General features: G+C 32.1%; 2 protein-coding genes across 3 annotated transcripts; one reads left to right on the top strand and one right to left on the bottom strand.

Annotated features, from left to right (window-relative positions):
* Positions 1-315: 315 nt before the first annotated feature.
* Positions 316-10,464, top strand: LOC106716007 (27 kDa hemolymph protein). 2 transcript variants are annotated; one of them, XM_045678338.1, is made up of 8 exons: positions 316-583; positions 1,054-1,229; positions 6,780-6,892; positions 8,225-8,388; positions 8,978-9,111; positions 9,306-9,446; positions 9,894-9,935; positions 10,259-10,464. In XM_045678338.1, the coding sequence occupies exons 1-8, from the start codon at positions 547-549 to the stop codon at positions 10,346-10,348; spliced, it is 897 nt and encodes a 298-aa protein (XP_045534294.1). In that variant the 5' UTR covers positions 316-546; the 3' UTR covers positions 10,349-10,464. The 2 variants fall into 2 exon arrangements, with proteins under 2 accessions (XP_045534294.1, XP_045534295.1); XM_045678339.1 differs by lacking the exon at positions 9,894-9,935 and having other exon boundaries at positions 320-583.
* A 2,609-nt stretch (positions 10,465-13,073) lies between these two features.
* On the bottom strand, positions 13,074-19,405 carry LOC106716006 (27 kDa hemolymph protein). The gene is made up of 7 exons (XM_014509424.2): positions 19,308-19,405; positions 15,058-15,167; positions 14,569-14,681; positions 14,213-14,376; positions 13,810-13,931; positions 13,430-13,558; positions 13,074-13,143 (listed from the first exon to the last, which is right to left on the bottom strand). Exons 1-7 carry the CDS (start codon positions 19,345-19,347, stop codon positions 13,135-13,137), a joined length of 687 nt encoding a protein of 228 aa, XP_014364910.2. The 5' UTR covers positions 19,348-19,405; the 3' UTR covers positions 13,074-13,134.
* Positions 19,406-21,116: the final 1,711 nt, after the last annotated feature.

Below are 21,116 nucleotides of genomic sequence, written 5' to 3' on the forward strand. Positions count from 1 at the left end.
GATGTCCGGAAGTTACCCAAGATACAGAAATTTAATTAAGTATAAACTAGTACAGGTATTAGTTTAAGTTAGTTGATCCTATTAAATTCTCTCAAGTTCACGACTACGTTTTTTACTTGTAAGTAAATTAAATGACAACATTGGGATTTTACCACAAAAAGCATCAATTTTGTCTTTTGCGCATCGAACGCTCGTCTAGAAGTCTATGGCTTACACAGTTTTTTTAATATGCTCTTTGCTTTGTGTGTATTCTGTGCCAACTGTCACTGCCACCAACTGTCATTGCCAAACTGCCAAGCCAAGATCTAGATTCAATCTGCCAATCAGCAATTCAAGTCAGCACGGCAGCATAGGAACAGTAATCAATCGTAATCGTTAATCACATTCCATTCCATTCTCGCATTCGGCTTCGGTTCGGTTCGGTGTCCACTGCTGAGATCTGTAGAGATCAGTGGAAGCAGTGTTATTGTTGGTGAATAAAATTAATAAAAATCGATTGCCGTACTAAGTGTCGTGCACAGGATTTATTGTGTAAATTTATTAAAAATGGGTATCCAACTTATTATTTATACCATTTGCATCGGTAAGGTTAATTTATATTTTATATTTGTCCATTACAATCGCATTCGTCCCTATTCATATAAGCTTGTTTAAAATGTACTACAGTTTTAAAAAATTAACATATTTATAAATACCGTCCCATGTCAGTCTTGATGATTTTTAATAATTGTATTTGGTATTATTTATCACAATCTCTGTTTTTATTGTTTCATTTTTTCCATTAATTACTACGAAAAAAAAATACAAAATCGTGCCAAGTACAAGAGCACTATTGATGATTTTAATTTGTGTTTTATCTAGTGTGCAATTATATCATAGATCTATATTTATAGTCAACTTATTAGCTCCAATTATACTGCAATTATAATAGCAATTTTAAACATGTCATAAGTATTACTGTATGTTCTGTGGTCATCAAATATCAACATAAAATAATAATTTTTATCTATTTAATTTCTCACTATACTATAGTTTGTTTTATAATTGTTTTAGGAGCTGTATTTGCTCAGATAGATCCTTCAGCCAGTGATGCATTAAAAGCTCTACCAGTAGAACTTCAAGATGTAGTTAATAACACACAAATACAAGATGCCCAAAATAAAACAAGCAAAGTGATAAAAGAAAAGTGTGAAAACAATGGTGGGCCTGATGCATTCATGAATCTTGAGGTCAGTGTTAATACTTCAAATATTAATACATATTTTTGTCTCTCTCTCTCTTTTGTCAAAGACAATTAAAGGGATGAAAATACATAATTAATTCAAGTTCCAATGCAGTGGATATTACAAAATATGAACTGAACACCCTGTGATACTATAAAAACAAAAAATATATTTTGTGAACAAATAAATATGTTCATATGCATAATATACAAGTGTAGGACAAAAGCAAACTGAAGGTGATTTCTCTCGAGACATGCTGGCAGTTTGCATAACAAACTTTGCTAAAGCAATTTGAATGTATATGTAGGTCAAAGTACAGTGACTAGTATAATTTTCTATTTTAAGGTATTAGAAAAATTTATTAAATCAGAGAATTTAGTTAATTTTAGCTTTTCTTACTCACTTACATTAGTTGCAGTGTTGCAGAAATTATAGTCCCCTTAATAAGGTAATTTTGATAGCCAGAAGTTAAGTAATCTATATACAGTCAAAATCTGTTATAACGACATCGAAGGGACTACTCATATTGAGTCGTAAAAACCGATAGTTGTAACAACCGGTGACAGGTATTAATAGGAAAGATATGTATATAACATTCAGCCAGGACCTTTGATTTTGGTCAATTTAACCGGTATGTTGTTCTAAACGATGTCGCCATAAACGGTTTTGACTGTATATAAAAGAAAGTCGTGTTATTTACACTATTTATAACTCAAGATCGGTCGAACTGATTTAGCTGAAAATTTATGGGGAGGTAGCTTAGAACTAGGAGACAGACATAGGAACTTTTTTATCTTGTGTGCATTTTTTTATTCCGCGCGGACGAAGTCGCGGGTAAAAGCTAGTTGGCCTATAAAATGCACAAACAGTTAGTTGATTCTTGAGAATAGTGTAACAAATTCTCTAGATTTTTTTAATCAAAATTGTTGTTTACAATAATATAAAATAAAAATGAACAAGTATTCCTGTATATTGATGGCTCATCCGAATAAGGGCCAATGTGCAAATTGACAACTTTACAGGAGAGGCTCTCAAAGTTTCAACCATATAGGAAAATAGGCCGTATAGGCTCTTTTACATCAGCAAAAAAATAACGTTCACACCTGTAAATGTATAGTTTGTTTAGTGCATGTTATTATTATTATTAAACTAAAAGGTAGCTTTTATCACAAAAAAGTAAAAATCATGAATTTTTTACATTGACCCTTATACATAGAACCCCATCGTTATTTTGGAAATTATAAATTATTATTCAATCTTTGACTGATGAAAAAGTATTTTACTCAATATATTTATATCCTTCCATGTATTTCTGTCTGTCTCTGTTGGCATTCAGACTTATAATAATGGTTATGAAATGAAACTTATGTGATACTTACCTTACTCTCCTTATACTTTAATAATATCATTGATTACTATAATTTTCTTTCGAAATTCTTTGTTAATATTTATTAATTGACTAGATTTCTTTCTTTGTTTTTTAAGCTGTTGCTTCCTTATGTGGCAATGATCATTTTTTTCCTGATTTGCCTCGCTAACTTTGAATTTTATAGCTAGTTATTGCAAAGGTTTTCTTTATACTACTTACAATATTTTATAGTGATACTAGCTTTTACCCGCGACTCCGTCCGCGCGGAAAAAAAAAATAGAAAACGGGGTAAAAATTGTCCTCCTATCCTATCCTGATCCTATGTCCTTTTCCTGGTTCTAAGCTACCTGCCCACCAATTTTCAGTCAAATCGATTCAGCCGTTCTTGAGTTATAAATAGTGTAACTAACACAACTTTCTTTTATATATATAGATGGTGGATGCAACATTTATATGTACTTATATATTATTTGAACAATTTTCTGATTGCATATTTCTCTCGTCATTTGTTATCTTTTGCGCATCCTATTACATTATTCTCTTTCTGTTTGGCAAAACGTCGTATATATAATGACCTTCTGTAACATTTGGATTATCTGAGTCAAAAAACACTAATCAGATTATTAAATCTGAGAAGTACAAACAAACGAACTCCACAGTTTTATTGTTATACTAGCTGTCGCCCGCGACTCCGTCCGCGCGCAGTTAAAAAAAATTAAATAAAAAAAAATTAAAAATAGATGTTGGCCGATTCTCAGACCTACTGAATATGCTCACAAAATTTCATGAGAATCGGTCAAGCCGTTTCGGAGGAGTATGGCAACGAAAACTGTGACACGAGAATTTTATATATTAGATGTTCGTATATTCTAATATGGAATTTTTCGGAATTACCAGTTTTTTTTGCATGATAACTTAAGTACCTATTATGATGTATACATATATTAATACTAGTTGTTTTTGTGAGGGACAAGTTATCCCACAACTTGCTTAGCTTACGATATATCGTTAGGTTAATTGCCTTGTTATTGACCTTGTCTTCTGTACATTGGAAATCTTTTATATCTTAATGAAATATTATTTAATATAGATTATAATTCTTCCGGTTGTTAATTACATAGTTTTGATTGGCGACTATTTATCCCATTTATAGTAATTGCTAGATAAAATTATTGGTAAGAGATTCTTCTCGGATTCCACTGTCAAAAAACTTGTGCAAAAACATATTTTTGTTACAACAGAACAGGTTTATTATTACGTTTATGTTTCTGATTGTTTGAAACCACTTCTTTTTAGTCAGAGATAAAATTTAAAGTTATTCGATTGCCAGTGGTCTGGGAACAAGTCACTGTTGTCACAATTATACTTACAAAAGAGAGGTCAAAGTCTAAAGGCGAGTTTTTTTTATTGTTATTTAAAATGCGCATGTTTCCGACGTGTTTACATATACATTATGCATTTGAAATAAAATGTGTTTACAAGTTGTTAAGCCCTTTTAACTCACTCGAGTTTAAAATTAGACTAACTACAAAGTTAAAATACCTACATACTAAATTATAGCAATGTTTTGGCTCCTTCCGACCATTGTGCCTAAAATAGTGTCGATGAGTAATAAAGCAGACTTCATTATCTAGCTGCTACGTCGTTACATTTTTTTTACAACATGCCAGTATTGTATTTAAATATATAAAAAAAAAATTATAAATGACTAGCTGTCGCCCACACTCCGTCCGCGCGGAATCAAAAAATATCTTAAGAAGTAAACTATGTGTTCTTCCAGACTTTGTTCTACATCTGTGCCAAATTTCATCAAGATCCGTTGAGATGATCTGGAGATACTTTCAAACAAACATCCATCCATCCATCTAAACATTCGCATTTATAATATTAGTAATTATAGTAATAAGTTTCAAAACAAAACATTAATAAATAAATGTACAGTTAGCTACCTAAATATGTATAAATTTACAAAGATTTAGGAACTTGTATAGGTCTTTGCTCTTTGGTTTTAAAAATTTGTATGCACGTGTTTGTTCTTATGCTTTCGAGCCGGTGCATAAGTACTTGTGAAATCGTTCTTTAGAAAAACATTTTAGTAAATGTTTACATATTTATGCACCTGACTGTACAAAATTTAATTAGTCATAAATCGGATGTTTGCCGTTCAATACGCCCGATGGGATTTTTTTTCCTATCAAAATTATTGGAATAAAAAAACATCCCATTAATAGGTTTATTTTTAATCTATAGATTTGATCTCGTTTATAATGACGGATTAAAAGCGTTCGTTATCTGTAATCTGAAAGTAGGGCTGCCATCTTTAACTTATCATAGTACCTAAAACTTGTAATAAAAAAGTGCAGTTACTTGTTTTGCACTATCCACCTTGGATACCGATGTCAAACTTAAAGTCCGAATATGCAGTGAAAATTCGAATAGTCCACGTCAAACTGGAAGAAGTGGCAGCCCTATCTGGAAGTAGATTGAACTCGGCCCGAACATAGGAAGCTTTCCAATACTTGGAAAGTAAATTCGATTAATGGGTTCACGCCAATTACCTTCTTATTTCCGAATCGTTTTATTTTAAAGTTTAAGGACCCCCGAAGGGGAAGGTGATCAAATATGACTCAGTGTTTAATTTTTTGTTCAAAACAGAAAAGACACGAAATTGATAATGCATTTAATAATAAAATAACATGTTTGTATGCGGTTGATAAATGATAAAAACGCGATCGGAGAACACGTAGGACAACCATAAATTTTTCACGTTTACATTTTTATGTATGTAACAATCAAAAGCATTTTCGATGTCTATATTCGTTCTAGGTTTGTAGTCTGATTCATGATTAACTATAAAATGGACAAAACGATAACCTTTTCCGACGCGTCTTTTGTTTCCGAGTGGTTACGTCACGCGCAGTTGTGTTGTTATCCTTGGGTTTGTGAACCTCCGTTTAAAACATATTGCTATCTCTGTGTTGTTAAAGATATTGACAGAGATGACGATATGTTTTATACAGAGATTTTGGACTCAGAAACCAACGATATGTGCAACCTACAGATAGATATACTCAAATGAAAAAAAATATTGTTATTTATTTTTACAACAAACAAATGAAATTGTTTTGTTGTAATTATTATGCCTGAATTTGTCGTTTCAATAATCACGACCTCGAATGTCCGATTGCAGGATGTTAGATGTTTGTAGAACATTGCGATATACCTTTTTGATAACGATTCGTTTCACCTAATTACTTATTATATCTATATCTGTACAATAATTATATTATTTTTATCTATATGTAAAAGAAGACTCTGATATATCAATGCACAGCCAAACCACATGGCCTATACGTGTTTATACAAATATTTCTGTTACTACGACGGCATTTTAAAGGTTTATTCCAAAGTTTGAACCCGGTGTAATGTTTGTAAAAACAAATATTTATCCTTATGCAGAATAACAGGAAAATAAAACATACATTTTGATACACTTAACTTAGTGTTTGTTTTTTTTTTATCCTCCACGCGGGACAGTTATGTGAAATTCTTCCACAGTAATACCTTGACCTTTCTTATAATTGACATTGTAAAACTATAATTAGCATAATAACAGATGCAGAAACCATATACACTTTAAAGAATGTAAGTTAATTAACTTGAACAATGATTTTAATCTGTGCAAGAAACAAATAAGATATCGAATATAATCTGTTCAAAGTAAACAATTTAATTAGTTCTATCCTTTTCGTTGTCCTTGAAATAACAGATGACAGTGTTTTTTTTTATTTTTCGACTGTGTAAATGAATATACGTGTAGACTAGTGTGTGTAAACTGGCCAGTACTTACCCATATGTGATATTGTGAAAAAAAATGTAAGATTTTTTAAGGGAATTGCGCGGACCGATGCACGTGAATTTTATCTCATGTGTATAAGTGCTGTACCGTAAACTATCATGCACTCCGCGGCCATAAATATTGTGTCTAATTCTTGCATCCATGGCAAAATATTTGACAGAGGCATAGAAGATGTAACTCTTTCAGACGAGCCTATTTATGTTACCCAGTAGTAACGAGTTCATTACAGTTTGTTTCGTGTTGTCCTGTCTATTGATATGTTTAATGTCTTCGTCTGAAATTGTATAATATTCGAAAAATGGTATAACATTTTTATATTTGATTTCAGGGAGCTGTACAAAATTTCAAGACTTGTGTCACAGATTTGATAAACTTCTCAACCCTCGATGAAGAAATAGAGAAGGCTAAGCCCGATGGCAGGGTTGATGAAGTATTCAAAAAGTAAGTAATACATTAGCCGTGGATTTCTGAGACCTAAATCTATGTATAAAATATATCGTCATCCCTGTCATTATCTCTGATAAAATAGAGATAACAATATGATTTAAATCCACCGTTTAATAATGTGTGTATTTGTTAATGTCCATAAGATTTAAGAACGAAATTTAAATTACCGTGAAATTTCAATTAAAAAAAAGATTATATTTGATATCTTCATGTTTTTATATGAGTTGTTTTAGCAACGATTAAATATCGAATATTCAATTATATTATCGTAAGCTAATTGTGAGGTGATTGCGAAATTTGACATCGTTGTTTAGTTTGAGGGCGTCGGCCTCAGTGCGGTCGCGCATCAGCTACCGACCTATGATTGATATCTACGTACATACATACATGCAACATACATATTTAATATATGATTATATCATCATCAACCTGCCCTTATCCCTATGGAGGGTCGGCACAGTATGTACTACTCCTCCATACATCTCTATCAGCCGCCATATCTGAATTTACCCCCTTCTTACGCATATCCTCTTTCATACAATCCATCCATAATTTCTTTGGTCTTCCTCTACCTTTATAGCCATCCACATTCAATTATTATGATATATCATGATTATGTCATAGCTATAGTGTAATAAATATATCGAAGAATCCTTAAGTAGTCTCCTTTGGTGTAGTTTTAGCTCGTGAAACCTACACTAATTGACATCCTACGGACTATGAGTGCGGCTGTAAGTGACACCCATAACGCTGATTAATCTCTGGTATATGTCTTTTCAAATATCTTGGCTGCTCAAGGTCATCTGCTCGCTGCGCAGTGCCATCCTTCACATCTCTTTACGCCTAGCATTATTTTCTGCGCAGCGATACCCGTAAAGTTACGAGCCGCCAAGATATTTATAAAAATAGTTTCAAATTTCGGATTGCTTTTGTAATTTTAACAATCGCAACATTCCTTTGTCTTTAATTTATCAACAATATTATTGTAAAGATGACGTAATGAATTGAACGATATCGTAGGGACATTAAAAGAAAGCGTAACGTAACAAAAGATAAATACTATAGTACGAAAGAATAATGAAATCTGTTTAGTTACATGATCTCATTATTTGGATTGTTCTATTCTCGAATTAAAAATACTATATTAAATTTAGTATGAAAACATATTCTATGATATAATTTAGAAATAAAAGGTGTGAGGTTTTAGATGCATATCTTCAATGGACAGAGGTGGTACAGGAAGTAGTATATTTCCGTTTTACATACCTCTCCCTTGATTAAACTTATGTTGCCCTCTCCCTTGATTTAACAACTGTATGTTGGAAGGTACTGTGACAAGCGTCCGGTGCTGCTGAGTTGTTTCCACAATCTGACGGATGTGATGGAGACGTGTCTCAGCGCTGAGGAGCGCCAGCATGTGCCGCCGTTGCTTAACATGACGCACCAGCTCGCCGAGTTCATCTGCTTTAAGGATGGAGACAGGATCGCTCGTATGTCAAGATAATTTTAGTATATTTGCATGAATGTGGAATAAGCGAAGGTGTGCCAGGACAGTGTCAAATGACATTACTCTACGTTTATTCGTAAGGGTATTAACATAAACATCAGCTTTACGTCCCTACTGAGGTGTTTGGAGCCCATCCTAAATCAGGGGTGACTAGTATAGACAACTAGACATAGTCAAACACGTATATTTGTATTTTTTCGCAGATATAAACAGGTTACATGACGATGTTTTTCTTCTTTGTAAGAACGATGGATAAATGTACATATGTAAATCGAAAAAAAAACAAATTAGTACATGGCGGGATTTGAATCCAGGACTTGTAGATAAAAAGTCAAATGCTTTAATCACTGAGTCATTGATACTCCGCCAGCTAATGACAATAGTGAACTTTACTCTACTGACAAGAGGTCAATGTCTTTTTCAATCGTGAACGAGTGAGGTGTCATTTGTGATGTTTTTTTTTTTTAAATAAAATATTGCCAACTAACTTTTACAGGGTGTTTCATAAAATATACATATATTTTAATATTAAACTCAATAAGTTGGTTATTTTAGAAACGAATATATTTCAGTTTTCATCGCGGAAAAGGGACCTGAATGTCTGAAAGAGAAGAGTGGTATGATCAACGATTGCTTGAACAACACATTCAGTGTGACGCCGAGCTTTGACAACATACCTGATGAAATACCAGAGATTAAGTTTGGAGTAAGTGACACAATTTTAGCCAATAGTAAAACGCAATCCCAATTTTATAGCACGCTCATATGTATTTTTAAATGAATACGTAAGGAGCCGTCCAAAACATAATTTTAAATATAGACCTCAGTACATGCGTTTTCGGAACCATGCGCTTTCTTTAAAGTTTGACTCTTTTATGTTCTGGTTTTTTTTTTTTTCAGGAGAAAGAATGTAACCAGTTAACAAAAGTGCAAAGTTGTGTGGTGTCTGCGCTGGAGACATGCGCGGTGCCCACCTCCGCCAATATCGTCGAGTCTCTGTTCAAGTTCGCCAGGAAGTCGCTGCCATGCAAGGAAATACCTGTAAGTATCAATCTTAAATCTCACACTCAGGGACACTGCAAATTAGGGTGTTTACCGTTGGGCTGATCAGTCTACCGATCGATTGTGTCAATGATAATTTTATTTCAATTGGGCCGGTCGAATCCATAGAATAAATCAGCCCAACGGAAAGATTTTCCATTGGGTCCATCGGCCCAACGGGAAACATCTGCAATAACCATTAAACAAGCCTAGAATAGCATAGAAGATTTTTTTTATAGTAGTTGCGATCGTGGTAGTGGAAATATTACGTACATTGCTCTAACAGTCAAAGAGCTGGTCGTGCTAGTGGAAAAGGGGTCTTAGAATCGTGTAAAGCGAAACCGTCTATAATCCAAATAATAATATATTTAATTAAAGTTTAATTATTTAGGAATTGATAATGAAAATAAATACTTATGTTATTTTTTATTATTAAATATACAACAGGATGACGAGGATGTTGAAGGCACTCATGCTAACCAAAGTGCTGTAAGTTTAGTGTTACATTTAAAGTGCCTTCTAGCATTTTTTTAATTTACCTTTTTTTGCATTTTTTTGCTGCAAACAGGAAAAAATTCATTATCTGCAAACCTGACTACGCTATTTTTTATATAGTTTTTATGTAGAAATCGAATTGTGTTTGAATAACTTTTTAGATTGCATGTTGAATAAAAGAAAGTTTTTTATGTGATTTTTTTACGATTGTTTATTTTCTTTCTGCATTTTTAATATTGATTTTTTTTATAGTTAAATTCATGATCTTCGTAAAAGTTTAAAAAATAATTATGCATAAGAAAATTTAAACTTTTCAGGAAACAACGGAGAAACCAAACTCTGGTAGTCGTGTTGGTGTGGCATCTCTCGCCATTATCGCGGCCATTGTTGCTAACATGTTCGTTTAAATCTTGTTTGTGTCATGTCATTTTGGTACTTTGACAACTTTATAGTCTGCTATTTAATACGTGTGACCAGCTTTTAATGTTATATAGAATTAGTAATAATGTATTTTTTAACAGTACAACGAAATATTCTATAAAAAAAAATTTAAAATAAAAAATTTTAAATTTCTATTTTTTTTTTGTTCTTTAAAAAGTCAACGTTTTTTGTATACGGCCTAATTTTTTTAAACAGGACAATGAAAGTTACATAGTAAAATGTTTGCCAAATTAAAAACTTTAATACAAAATAAAAAAACGTTTTTATATTAATTTGTATTGTTTTTTCATTTCATTTGTTCAATTCATTGAATGATATTAATTATTAGTTTAAATTAATTTTTATCTTAATTCTATAGTACAAAAGCATAATATTTTATTTATTTAAAAAAAATGAAGTTAAAAAAAAGATCGTTCAAGATTTTTTTTATAATTTTAAAATATTCTTCATGATATTAAAGTAGAACTATAAGTAATTGTCTAATGATTAATTTAGTTATTAATTTGTTCATATAATTTACAATGACATGACATAATCAAAGGATTTAGATTTAAGAATTAGATTTAGGGCTGAAGCCAATTCGTGAACAACATATCGTCCCTGTATCATGAATTTATCAATAATTTGCCAAAATATTCGCTTCCATCCAATACGTATAAACTACATTATAAAGGTTATATCCTACCAAATCATTGAAGTATTAAAAAAATCTTAAAAAAATAATTTTTTTTAATTTTTTTTTCTTGAAAAATTTTAAAATTTTCTCATAAAGGTAATTTTTTGAGATCTTATCCTTACTCTTTGGCTTCTTGTTGAGGAGATGAATATTGTCACAAAACACAATTAATATCTTACATAATTACAAAAAAAAAAAAACTGTCAAATTGTGCCAAAATTTAAGATTGCCGTAAAAGGAATTGATATGTTATTTCTCTTATATTGTTAGTGAACATAATAACCATAATATAAGTGAAATACTTTCAATAAAGGTCTTTTCCACTTTTAAAGATCTTTACTGTCCTAATGTATTTTTTTTTTAATTAAGTTATAAAATTCTAACGAAAAGAATTGGTCAAAACTGATTATAAAATTCCAACGAAAATAATTGGTCAAAACTGTGTTTATTTTTAATGGTAGTGTTTATTTATGAAAACTAGCAACCCATATTTATATTTGGTAGGTTGGCCTCAATAATAATGTAGTTATTTAAACAGTTATTAACGTTATAACGTTTCAATGAGCTAATATTTTAATAAAATTTTATAGTGCGGGTCATTTGTTTAGTAAAAATTAGTTTCATTTAAAGTTTATTTTGTGTTAACTTATTAAGAAAATGAACTAAAAATAAATAAATAAATTATGTTTCTTATATAAGTTTAACTTGTTCAAAATAATTTTAATAATAATAGTTTTTTTTTAAATCATTTGTATTTAATATGAAATGTAAGTTACATATTTTTCTACATTCTACATTTAAATATTATTCCATGATATGCTCAGTTATTAGCTTTTAAGCTTTGATAAGTAACATTAACTTGTAAACTCCATTTCAGTTCCTTAGGAGCCATTTATTAATTACATAAGGATAATTTTGATAATTTTAAAAATGTATAATTAAAAAAAAAAATATTTTCTATAGCCTTGGATATTTTTAAATGATTATTACAAATTAAACGATTTATTACTATTTCAGTTCAAACTTTTCGTTGAAAAATATTAACATTATATTCTTGTTAGTTACATAATACAGATTTTTTGTAAAATTGATATGGATTAACAAAAGTAAAAGCGATAATAAGAAATGGATTTAGATCAGAGTTATCTATTGATAATAATTTGACGAATTAATTTTTATGATACAAAGAGTCCATTTCTTGTACAGTCAGGGCCTTTCGCGGTGTTCCACTTACGCGAAATTTCCTTGTACTTTGCGGTGAGACAAACTACCTTTTCCCAAATAACCAATTAAGTAACAGTCGTAAACACTGATGGATCTTTTTTCATAACAGAATTAAAAGACGCAGGTCTTGTTGGTTATTGTTTCCGAGTTGTCGTTTGAATGCTTAACAAAACGTTCAAACGACTGTCCCTTTTAAAGCGGAATATCGCCAGATTGCCCGATAGTATGTGCAAAATTGATTATTTTTTGCTTACTTGATTTTTTATTAATACTTTAAACAAATCTTCCTCCATTTTAATTGACTTATGTGAGAGTAAAAATAAAATTTTATTCATAAAAAAATCATGACCCATATCTAAAAATATTTATATTTCATTTTTTTTTTAGTTTACTGTTTTCCTTAAACTTGAAATCTTTGTAATGACATTATTTTTTGTATATTTTGTAAAAGTTTTTTTTGTTTTTACTTTTTAAAAATCATTAAATGTGTAATATTAAAAATGGCTCAATATGTTCCCAGCTTATTGTTCTAGATGTTTAAGCGATGTTTAGATCATAATTGTGATATGTGTCGCTTTGTGATAAATAATAGATTGGACATTTTCAGAAATATATTTATGGTGGTGTACTTATTGGTATTTTTATTTCACTTTATCCTAAATTTTTGTACACTTTATACTACTTACTAGTCGCAGTCCGCCTCAGTGGAAATATTACATTGGTGGTATAACAGTCGCGCGGCTACAAACGTTAGTGGAAATAGGGTTAACGTTACAAAATAAAACCCACTATTATACACTAAGACGTTTATTGAGATACATGATTTTTAACAGCGTTTCAGACTTCTGGTCTTCACTGTCCCTGAAATAAACAACAATTAATAAGTACTAATAGAAATTAACGTTTAAGCTTAACTCTTTATAAAATGCGACAATCGAGGACTAGAATATATCCTCGGACACAAAAACACATCAGACGCAACGCGGAATTAATTCCATTTCACGCCTGTCTTCTGTGTGGTCGTGGTAGTGACATGCCGCTGATTTTCTTATCGTAAACACGCACAAAAGTTACGAAGTCTTTGAATAAATATGCATACTATATTTGTTTTGTGTGTGTAAGACTGATTGGAGCGTTAAATACTGACCTTGCAGGGAGTTCCATTGCGTACGTATCTGAACAATGACTCGGCCATATTGGCGGGTGTCGGCGTGTCGCACTCCTCCAGAGCTTTCACGATACAGCTTGTCAGTTCTTCAAATTTACCGCACTGGTCCTGTACAATAATATACAAATAAAACATAGATTATCCCTATTTTATAAGAATCAATATGTTACTTCCATTGAATGCGTCCGAATTCGAATAAATCAAACTTTGACTACTTCTTTTACCAATAGTGTTAAAACTCGTTTATTATTTTATTTGTGATGTAGATTCTCAAAGACAATTATAAAGTTATACTACCGAATGAATCAGTGTGGGGTTGCCAATCTTTATGTCCTATTCTAGTATATAAAATGACTTACACTAAGGGTCAGAATTTGAGCTGCCTCAATAGAGCCCACGCTGCCTTTAACTTTCTCGGCGCACTGTCTGATGGAAGTAGCCTTCTGTTGGAAACATTCTGGACCGCCTTCCGCAATGAACACTGAAAAAAAATTGGCATACGGTGTAATCTATTATTTTTCGTTATAAGAAGATTGTTAGTCCAATCAAGTTTATAGTTGACTAAATATCTAATTAATTGATAAATTATTTATATATCTACGTATTTGTGCGATGCATTTCAGTATACACATGTGAATGTTGTATGTTTTAGGCCGATGGCATGTTGGCTCTGTACAATCGCGACTGAGTACTTTTACGTTGAAATTCTTGACAGAGAAATCAAAAATTACACTTTAAATATTTCTTGAAAGTGAGACTCACAAGCAATGCGGTCGCCATCCTTGTAGCAGACGAAGTCAATGAGCTGATCGGTGGCGTTGTTGGCAGACCCGATGCCGTCCCTGCTCTTCTGGTCGAGGCAAGGCGCCACGCCCGCGGTCAGGCTGTGAATACAGCTCTTCAGCTGAGGCGTTTTCGCGCAGTACCTGCGATAAACAAATTGCAAATCGTTATATCTCACCATTGCTGTCTCGTATGCGGTAGGCGCTTATTAAAAAAACTAACTTAATTTTGTCATGCCAAATGGATTTCATTCCTGCGATCAAAGCCGTTAAGTGGCAGCTAGTACATTTAGATAAAGTAGGATGATTGAGTTAGATTTGAATTTGTAAACTTACTTCTTGAAGACTTCATCAAGGGCACCGTTGGGTTTGGCTTCTTCTATTTCGCGCTTCAGCGTGTTGACGTCCACCAGTCCCATCACACATTCCACAAAAGTCTTGATCGATTTCTGAAGATCAATGCATAGAAGATATTATTTAAAAAATAGGCAATTAAATTCATTTTTGATAGATAATCTATAGGTAGTTGAGAGATTTCAAATTTCTATTCTGAATATATGTGTACTTACCATTTGTGGTCTTTACTACATCTCTCTTGATAGAAACCTATATCGAGTGATTGTTACACATCGAGGTGTAACCCGGATTGTAACGTGAAATATCCACAAAGGTTACACGTATATCAAAGTGCAGCAAAGTCGCCACAAGAAAATAATTGTTCGACAATGCTTGCATTAGCGGTGGCGCAGCGGCGCCCCCGTGTGTTGTTTCTGATAATTATCATAGTTATTAAGTTTCTTGTTTTTTTAATTAACAATTAGTTACCTCAACATCGTCAGTTTTGTCTTCGCTGCCGCTCTTCTTGCATTGCTGTCGCAGCATATCCTTGTACTGCTGCCTCTGACCCTCTGTCAGTTGGTACTCCGCCAGCACACCTTGGAAAATGAGACTTTATTAATATAAAACATAAAGATTAGTTTCCAATAGCGGAAAGAAAGTGTCTCTGCTGGGAATTTAACTGTTAGTAAGAATCTTTACTACAAATAGCTGTCACCCGCTTCGCATTTATAAATATAATATTCATACAAAATCTCCGAAAAGTCACCGACCTTAATCATATTGAAGCAACAAAATACCTACTTAAACACAAATAGTCAACACCGACGCTAATATTGAATGTTTGTTTTAAATTTAAAGCTTTTATCAATGCTCTATGACCTTGTTGATCAAACCACTTTCCTATCTAAACTAAACAATTTTATGTAAGAGATTCATGAGCGAAATGGTTTTTGTTGGCTTTGCCTTTAATTCTCGTGACCGTTACACTGATATTTGTGGAAATTGAGAACAATGATGTTGAACATTGTTGAACACACGATACCTATTAAGTCGTCAGTTCATTTATACGTCCCTACCGAGGTTACTAAGCCTTCAGACTATTAAGTTTTCAAATATAACATTGAATTTCTTCGCAGGTATTTGCTGGTTGTATCACGATGTTTTCCTTCACCGTAAGAAAGTTAGATAAATGAAGGATAATCTCAAAACAGGAGTACAAAGAGGATCTATAACTTTCATTTTTTATTCTTTTTTTTCATGTAAGGTATGTAATTATTCTTCAAAATAATTAAATAATGAACAGTTTAATGATAATAACAAAGTAATAAATATTGACTTTCATGTTGTAAACAACGTTCTAAGTAACTAATCATTGTGATAACTAATTAATACAGTTTATGATAAGAAAAGTTCCATTCAAACTTTAATGACAAAATGTTTATGGATTTGTGTATTTCATATAATTACTAGCTGTCGCCCGCGACTCCGTCCGCGAGCAGTTAAAAAAAAATGAAAAATAGATGTTGGCCGATTCTCAGACCTACTGAATATGCTCACAAAATTTCATGAGAATCGGTCAAGCCGTTTCGGAGGAGTACGGTGACGAAAACTGTGACACGAGAATTTTATATATTAGACTAGCTTTTACCCGCGACTCCGTCCGCGCGGAAAAAAAAATAGAAAACGGGGTAAAAATTATCCTATGTCCTTTTCCTGGACCTAAGCTACCTGCCCACCAATTTTCAGTCAAATCGATTCAGCCGTTCTTGAGTTATAAATAGTGTAACTAACACGACTTTCTTTTATATATATAGACTAGCTTTTGCCCGCGACTTCGTTCCCGTTCGGAATTTTAAAAAAAGGAAACGGGATAAAAAGTAACCTATGTCCGTATCCTGGTTCTCAACTACATACCCATGAATTTTCAGCCAAATCTGTACAGCCGTTATTGAGTTATAAATAGTGTAACTAACACGACTTTCTTTTATATATATAGATTAGATAGTTTGCTGTAGACTGTTGTGGTTCAACCATATACTACATTATAGTTTATAGTCGTTCAAAAACGGATTTCGTTGTTTAAACAATACACCATGAAGATTTCCTGTTGATTCCCGTCGATTGTAACTCGTAAAAGGTCCTCGAAAATGTGTTTTAAAATAGCCTGCGAGCCGTACATTAGCGTCAGCGACGCTCTGACGACGTAAATTGGTAAATGACTCGGTCTGCAGCAGGATGTGGGGACGCAGGAGTTTAGTGCCCAGCCGTATGCAATCGGCGGACGTACCAAATCCGCGTACGGGATTATGACCTTTAACCTAATTCGCTCTAAGCCTAAAATCGTAAGACGTCGTTTTTGATGCAAAGTCCAATTGGTAGTGAAGTTAATGCCCTTATTAACTTTATTGTAATGATTTTCAAGTACTAAGCTATTACGTGTAGGCTATAATTGGTTTTAAAAACTTTGCAATAAATAATTGAATCAATAATCACGTTGATATTCATCCAAGTTCCAATATTTGTTAGCCTAAAACTAATAATTTTATAATGAATTATTTAAAACCGCGTAACATATTTAAAAAGTTACTCATTTCGTATGTATGAACTGGTTGGATATAAAAAAAATGTTTCCTACTAAAAAAAGGAAGAAAGCAATACTGTACAAATGCGCTCATTTCAAAGTCAATGTTAACTAGTTTTATAAAAGTATTGAACTGTACTGACTTGAGATCGATCTTGACCCAATGCTTTATAAATTACATTAGCTGTCAAGAAAGACTCCATTCGCGCCAAATTAAAAAAAATATCTTGTAGCTTATGTGCTCTTCCTGACTATGTTCTACTTCTACGCCAAATTACAAAGAGATCCATGCATCCGTTCTGCAGATACCTTCACCAACATCCATCTATCCATCCATCCATCCATCTAAACATTCGCATTTATAATATCAGTAAGATAGTTTTTGCCCGAGACTTCGTCTTAAAAAAACTGAATAAGTAGTCTATGTGTTCTTCCAGACTATGTTCTAGATCTGTGTCAAATTTCATCAAAATCCGTTAAGCCGTTATACGTAGTAACAAATATCCATCCATACAAACTTTCGCATTTATAATATTACTATGATATGATATCTCACAGTCTCACTACTCATAGAAAACTCAGTCACAAGAATCTGAACAAAGAATACGCTCGTGCACTTTGATGACATAACAGTTGACTTCCACTGTTGTACCATCATCACTTTACCATAAGAGTTGAAGTTATTTAGTGTTACAGCAAGCTGTAAGAGTTTGTTTTGATTAATTAATCTGTTGAGAAATAGACTTGGCGTTTCTACGTGAAGTGAAAATTTGTACCTCTTTTTAAAGAAATTGCATGAACGGATGAACTTAAATATGTTAAAGTTAATAGGAAATAGAAGTGCATAAAGTTATTTTTAATTAAAAAAAGCACATATTTGTTAACTATGGTCTAATTCGATCAATTGGCGACTAGTTTAACTAAAATGTCAACTTAGTACAATGTTTATAGCAGAACTTATTATGCATAATCAATATACTATTATGGGAATTCTTCATTCTTACTTTGATAACAATTTTCTAGACTCAGACTGCTGGAATCTTAAATATGTTACACTTGCGATATATACTATACAAGGAGATAAGCATCTAGTATGTACATATGATTAAGTACATCACGTATTCATCAAGCGTTAGTTTCAAGTTAGTTCTAACGTAACAGTGGTTTTAATGACGTGATAAACAATCTGTACTAAAACAATTCTGCAACTGTATCAAAATAATAGTACAATTTGTATAAATACATGTGTTACAACAATTTAATCCTATTGTAATGTTTGGACAAAGGTTTAATTTGTTACTGAATTAAGTTCAATTAGAATTTTAAGGTACTTATTCTCTCTTAATAATGAAAATTATAGTCATGTATGTGTAGTGTAGGCTTAGAATTTCAGTGTCCGAACAACCGTAAAAAAAGAAACTTAAAAAACATTAAATTGTTTAAACTTTCGTGAGACATAAACTAAATAATGGCGACACTCGCTAACACTTAATCTGATATTTGGACATTGTTAAAATTAAACTAATAAACACCAGAATTAGTTTAAAAATTATAGTTATAATTAGAAAGACCGGCATACTAGGTTTGAAACGGCGCGAGTTTTTATAAATAGCAACTTTAATAAGATTTTTAAAAGCATAAATCGGTGGAATTATAAAAATACCTACAGATTTCTAAAACACGTGACGCAATCGTTTCATGTAGTTTATATAGTGCGAAGTAATCAAGAGATGTAAGGCTTCTCAACCACGTTCTCAATTCAATATACTAATAGATATACTAAATATATTGGTCCTATTTACAGTTAACATATATATTAGGTATACAACATATATACGGTAGATATAAAAAATATATAAAACTTTTCTTTGTTTCTAAGATTAAAGAAGTTGTAAATAAAATTGTACTATTTTAAATTTTACTTATATAAAAAATAATTTTATGACTTACATTTAACAGTTCGTACACAAATAAACAAATATATATTACATTGTTCTTTGTGAGTACAAAAGCGAAAAAAAAAACACTTTCGATGTGTCTAATTGCAAGCACAACCCACACAAAAAGCGACATGACAAAGGGGGTCATTAAATTGTGTAGAAGTATTAGAAAGTAGACGGAAGATAAATTTTCTATTATTATTATTAACACTCACCAGCGGCCATGAAGGTAATAAAAACAATTTTCCAAATCATGTTGTCCGTGTGTTCGTTGCTCTGAAGTCGTGTGTCAACTGAACCACACAATGTCCTAGGACTACTATATATAATGCTTGCATTGGTATCACATAAGTGTTACTATTATGAAAGCTTTCGATAAAATATCGCATGGAATGAATTTTAATATTAGGCATTTGATATTTTGGGGACTACTGGTTATTTATTTTAATACGTAATAGTTGTGCTTGCGTTGAGTCAAAGTATTTAATTAACATTTATAAGACATCAACAAATGTACGTAATACCAATAGCCAATAAATAAATATCATCATAGTAGCTATTTACATCCTATTTCATTCTCTCTTTGAAACAATAATTCATAAATCATCAATCTTTTATCAAAAAAAAAAAAAAATAGAAAAGGAAGACAAAAAAACCAAAAGTTAATTCCTGTTTACGTAACGAACAAACTTTTCATTTTAGTCATTTTATTTTTGAAGTAGAAAAGCTGTATATGAAGTATCATCTATATTTACTGTAGGAATTGAAAAATACGCCTACATTTAATATTTTTTTACACAATTCATCAAAAACGATACAGAAAATATCGCAATACTTCAAAATAGCCCACCGGGCACAATGACAACTTAACGACCGCACGTTACGAGCAGATAATTTGACCCCAAGCGCGAAGTTGGTCTGATAGCGCGGGTTATCTGCTGCACATCAGGTTCTCATTGTAACAAAACATGTTCACTAAATTCAGTTCACCAACATTGAGCTGATTCATTTTTTTTATCAACGGATCGCTAATTAGCTACGAATTTGTGATACTGGGTGTCTTTTTTCGATGACCACGACCAAGGTTTTCTCTATTCCAAAATTTGCTAACAAAATTATCTTTTACCCTCAATTAAACAGTACGTTAGAAGAAGAACTATCGTTTTTAATTTTTGTTTAAAAACTGATTATAATTAGTTATACAGCTTTTAGCGGTAGCAATTACATATATATTTTAACTAGCTGTCACCCGCGACTTCATCCGCACGGAATTAAAAAAACGTAATAAGTAGCCTATGTGTTCTTCCAGACTATGTTCTAAATCTGTGCCAAATTTCATTAAGATCCGTTGAGCTGTTCCGAAGATAGCTTCAAACATCATCCATCCATCAATCTAAACATTCCCATTTATAATATTAGTAAGACATTTTATGTAAACAGCCTTATAAAGGTGAAATTCGTTTAATAGTTTTTTTTTTCATTTCTCATTTCCATTGACTTCGACTATAAAACTTTTTTCTTCTGCATTTGTTATTAATATTATTAAAAACAAGTCATGAATTTAATCATATATCGTGTTCAATGTTCGAGCTAAGGCATCCTTATCACTCAGCACCCAGTTATAATGTGTCATTTCATTTTACGTTTGTTACAACTGCGTACTTCTTAGCACGAATGGAGGGAATGATAAGCGAGCCGGTCACAAATCTCTTCATCGCAAACATGTTTTGTAGACATTTATTCAATAGATAATATATGTTAAAAGCGGATCAAATTCTTACAAGTGACGCATTTAAAGTGTAAAATGGACTATTTAAAAACAGAGCTGCGAGTGATATTCATGTTCAGTGTTTTGTTCGTGATGTTCTGTTCAGTTTTTGCTGATGTACGAGAAGTTCTGAGCGAGGAGAACGAAGATGAGTCGATAACGAATGAAATGTTTAGTCAGGAAATTTTGGAGGTGACTGACATAACGGAGATAAGAGCCAAAAACCCAAGGCACGCGTTCAAAGAACATTTGTCTA

The sequence above is a fragment of the Papilio machaon genome, chromosome 6 (assembly GCF_912999745.1).
Source record: "Papilio machaon chromosome 6, ilPapMach1.1, whole genome shotgun sequence".
NCBI lineage: Eukaryota > Metazoa > Arthropoda > Insecta > Lepidoptera > Papilionidae > Papilio > Papilio machaon.

Bases quoted from the DNA above. Each gene is read 5' to 3' on its own strand.
- LOC106716007 (XM_045678338.1), top strand. From the start codon at position 547: ATGGGTATCCAACTTATTATTTATACCATTTGCATCG. The intron at 584-1,053 runs GTAAGGTTAATT...TAATTGTTTTAG, and splicing joins TATTTATACCATTTGCATCG to GAGCTGTATTTGCTCAGATA. The intron at 8,389-8,977 runs GTATGTCAAGAT...AATATATTTCAG, and splicing joins GGATGGAGACAGGATCGCTC to TTTTCATCGCGGAAAAGGGA.
- LOC106716006 (XM_014509424.2), bottom strand. From the start codon at position 19,347: ATGATTTGGAAAATTGTTTTTATTACCTTCATGGCCGCTG. The intron at 15,168-19,307 runs GTGAGTGTTAAT...TCATTTTCCAAG, and splicing joins TATTACCTTCATGGCCGCTG to GTGTGCTGGCGGAGTACCAA. The intron at 14,377-14,568 runs GTAAGTTTACAA...TGTTTATCGCAG, and splicing joins CTTGATGAAGTCTTCAAGAA to GTACTGCGCGAAAACGCCTC.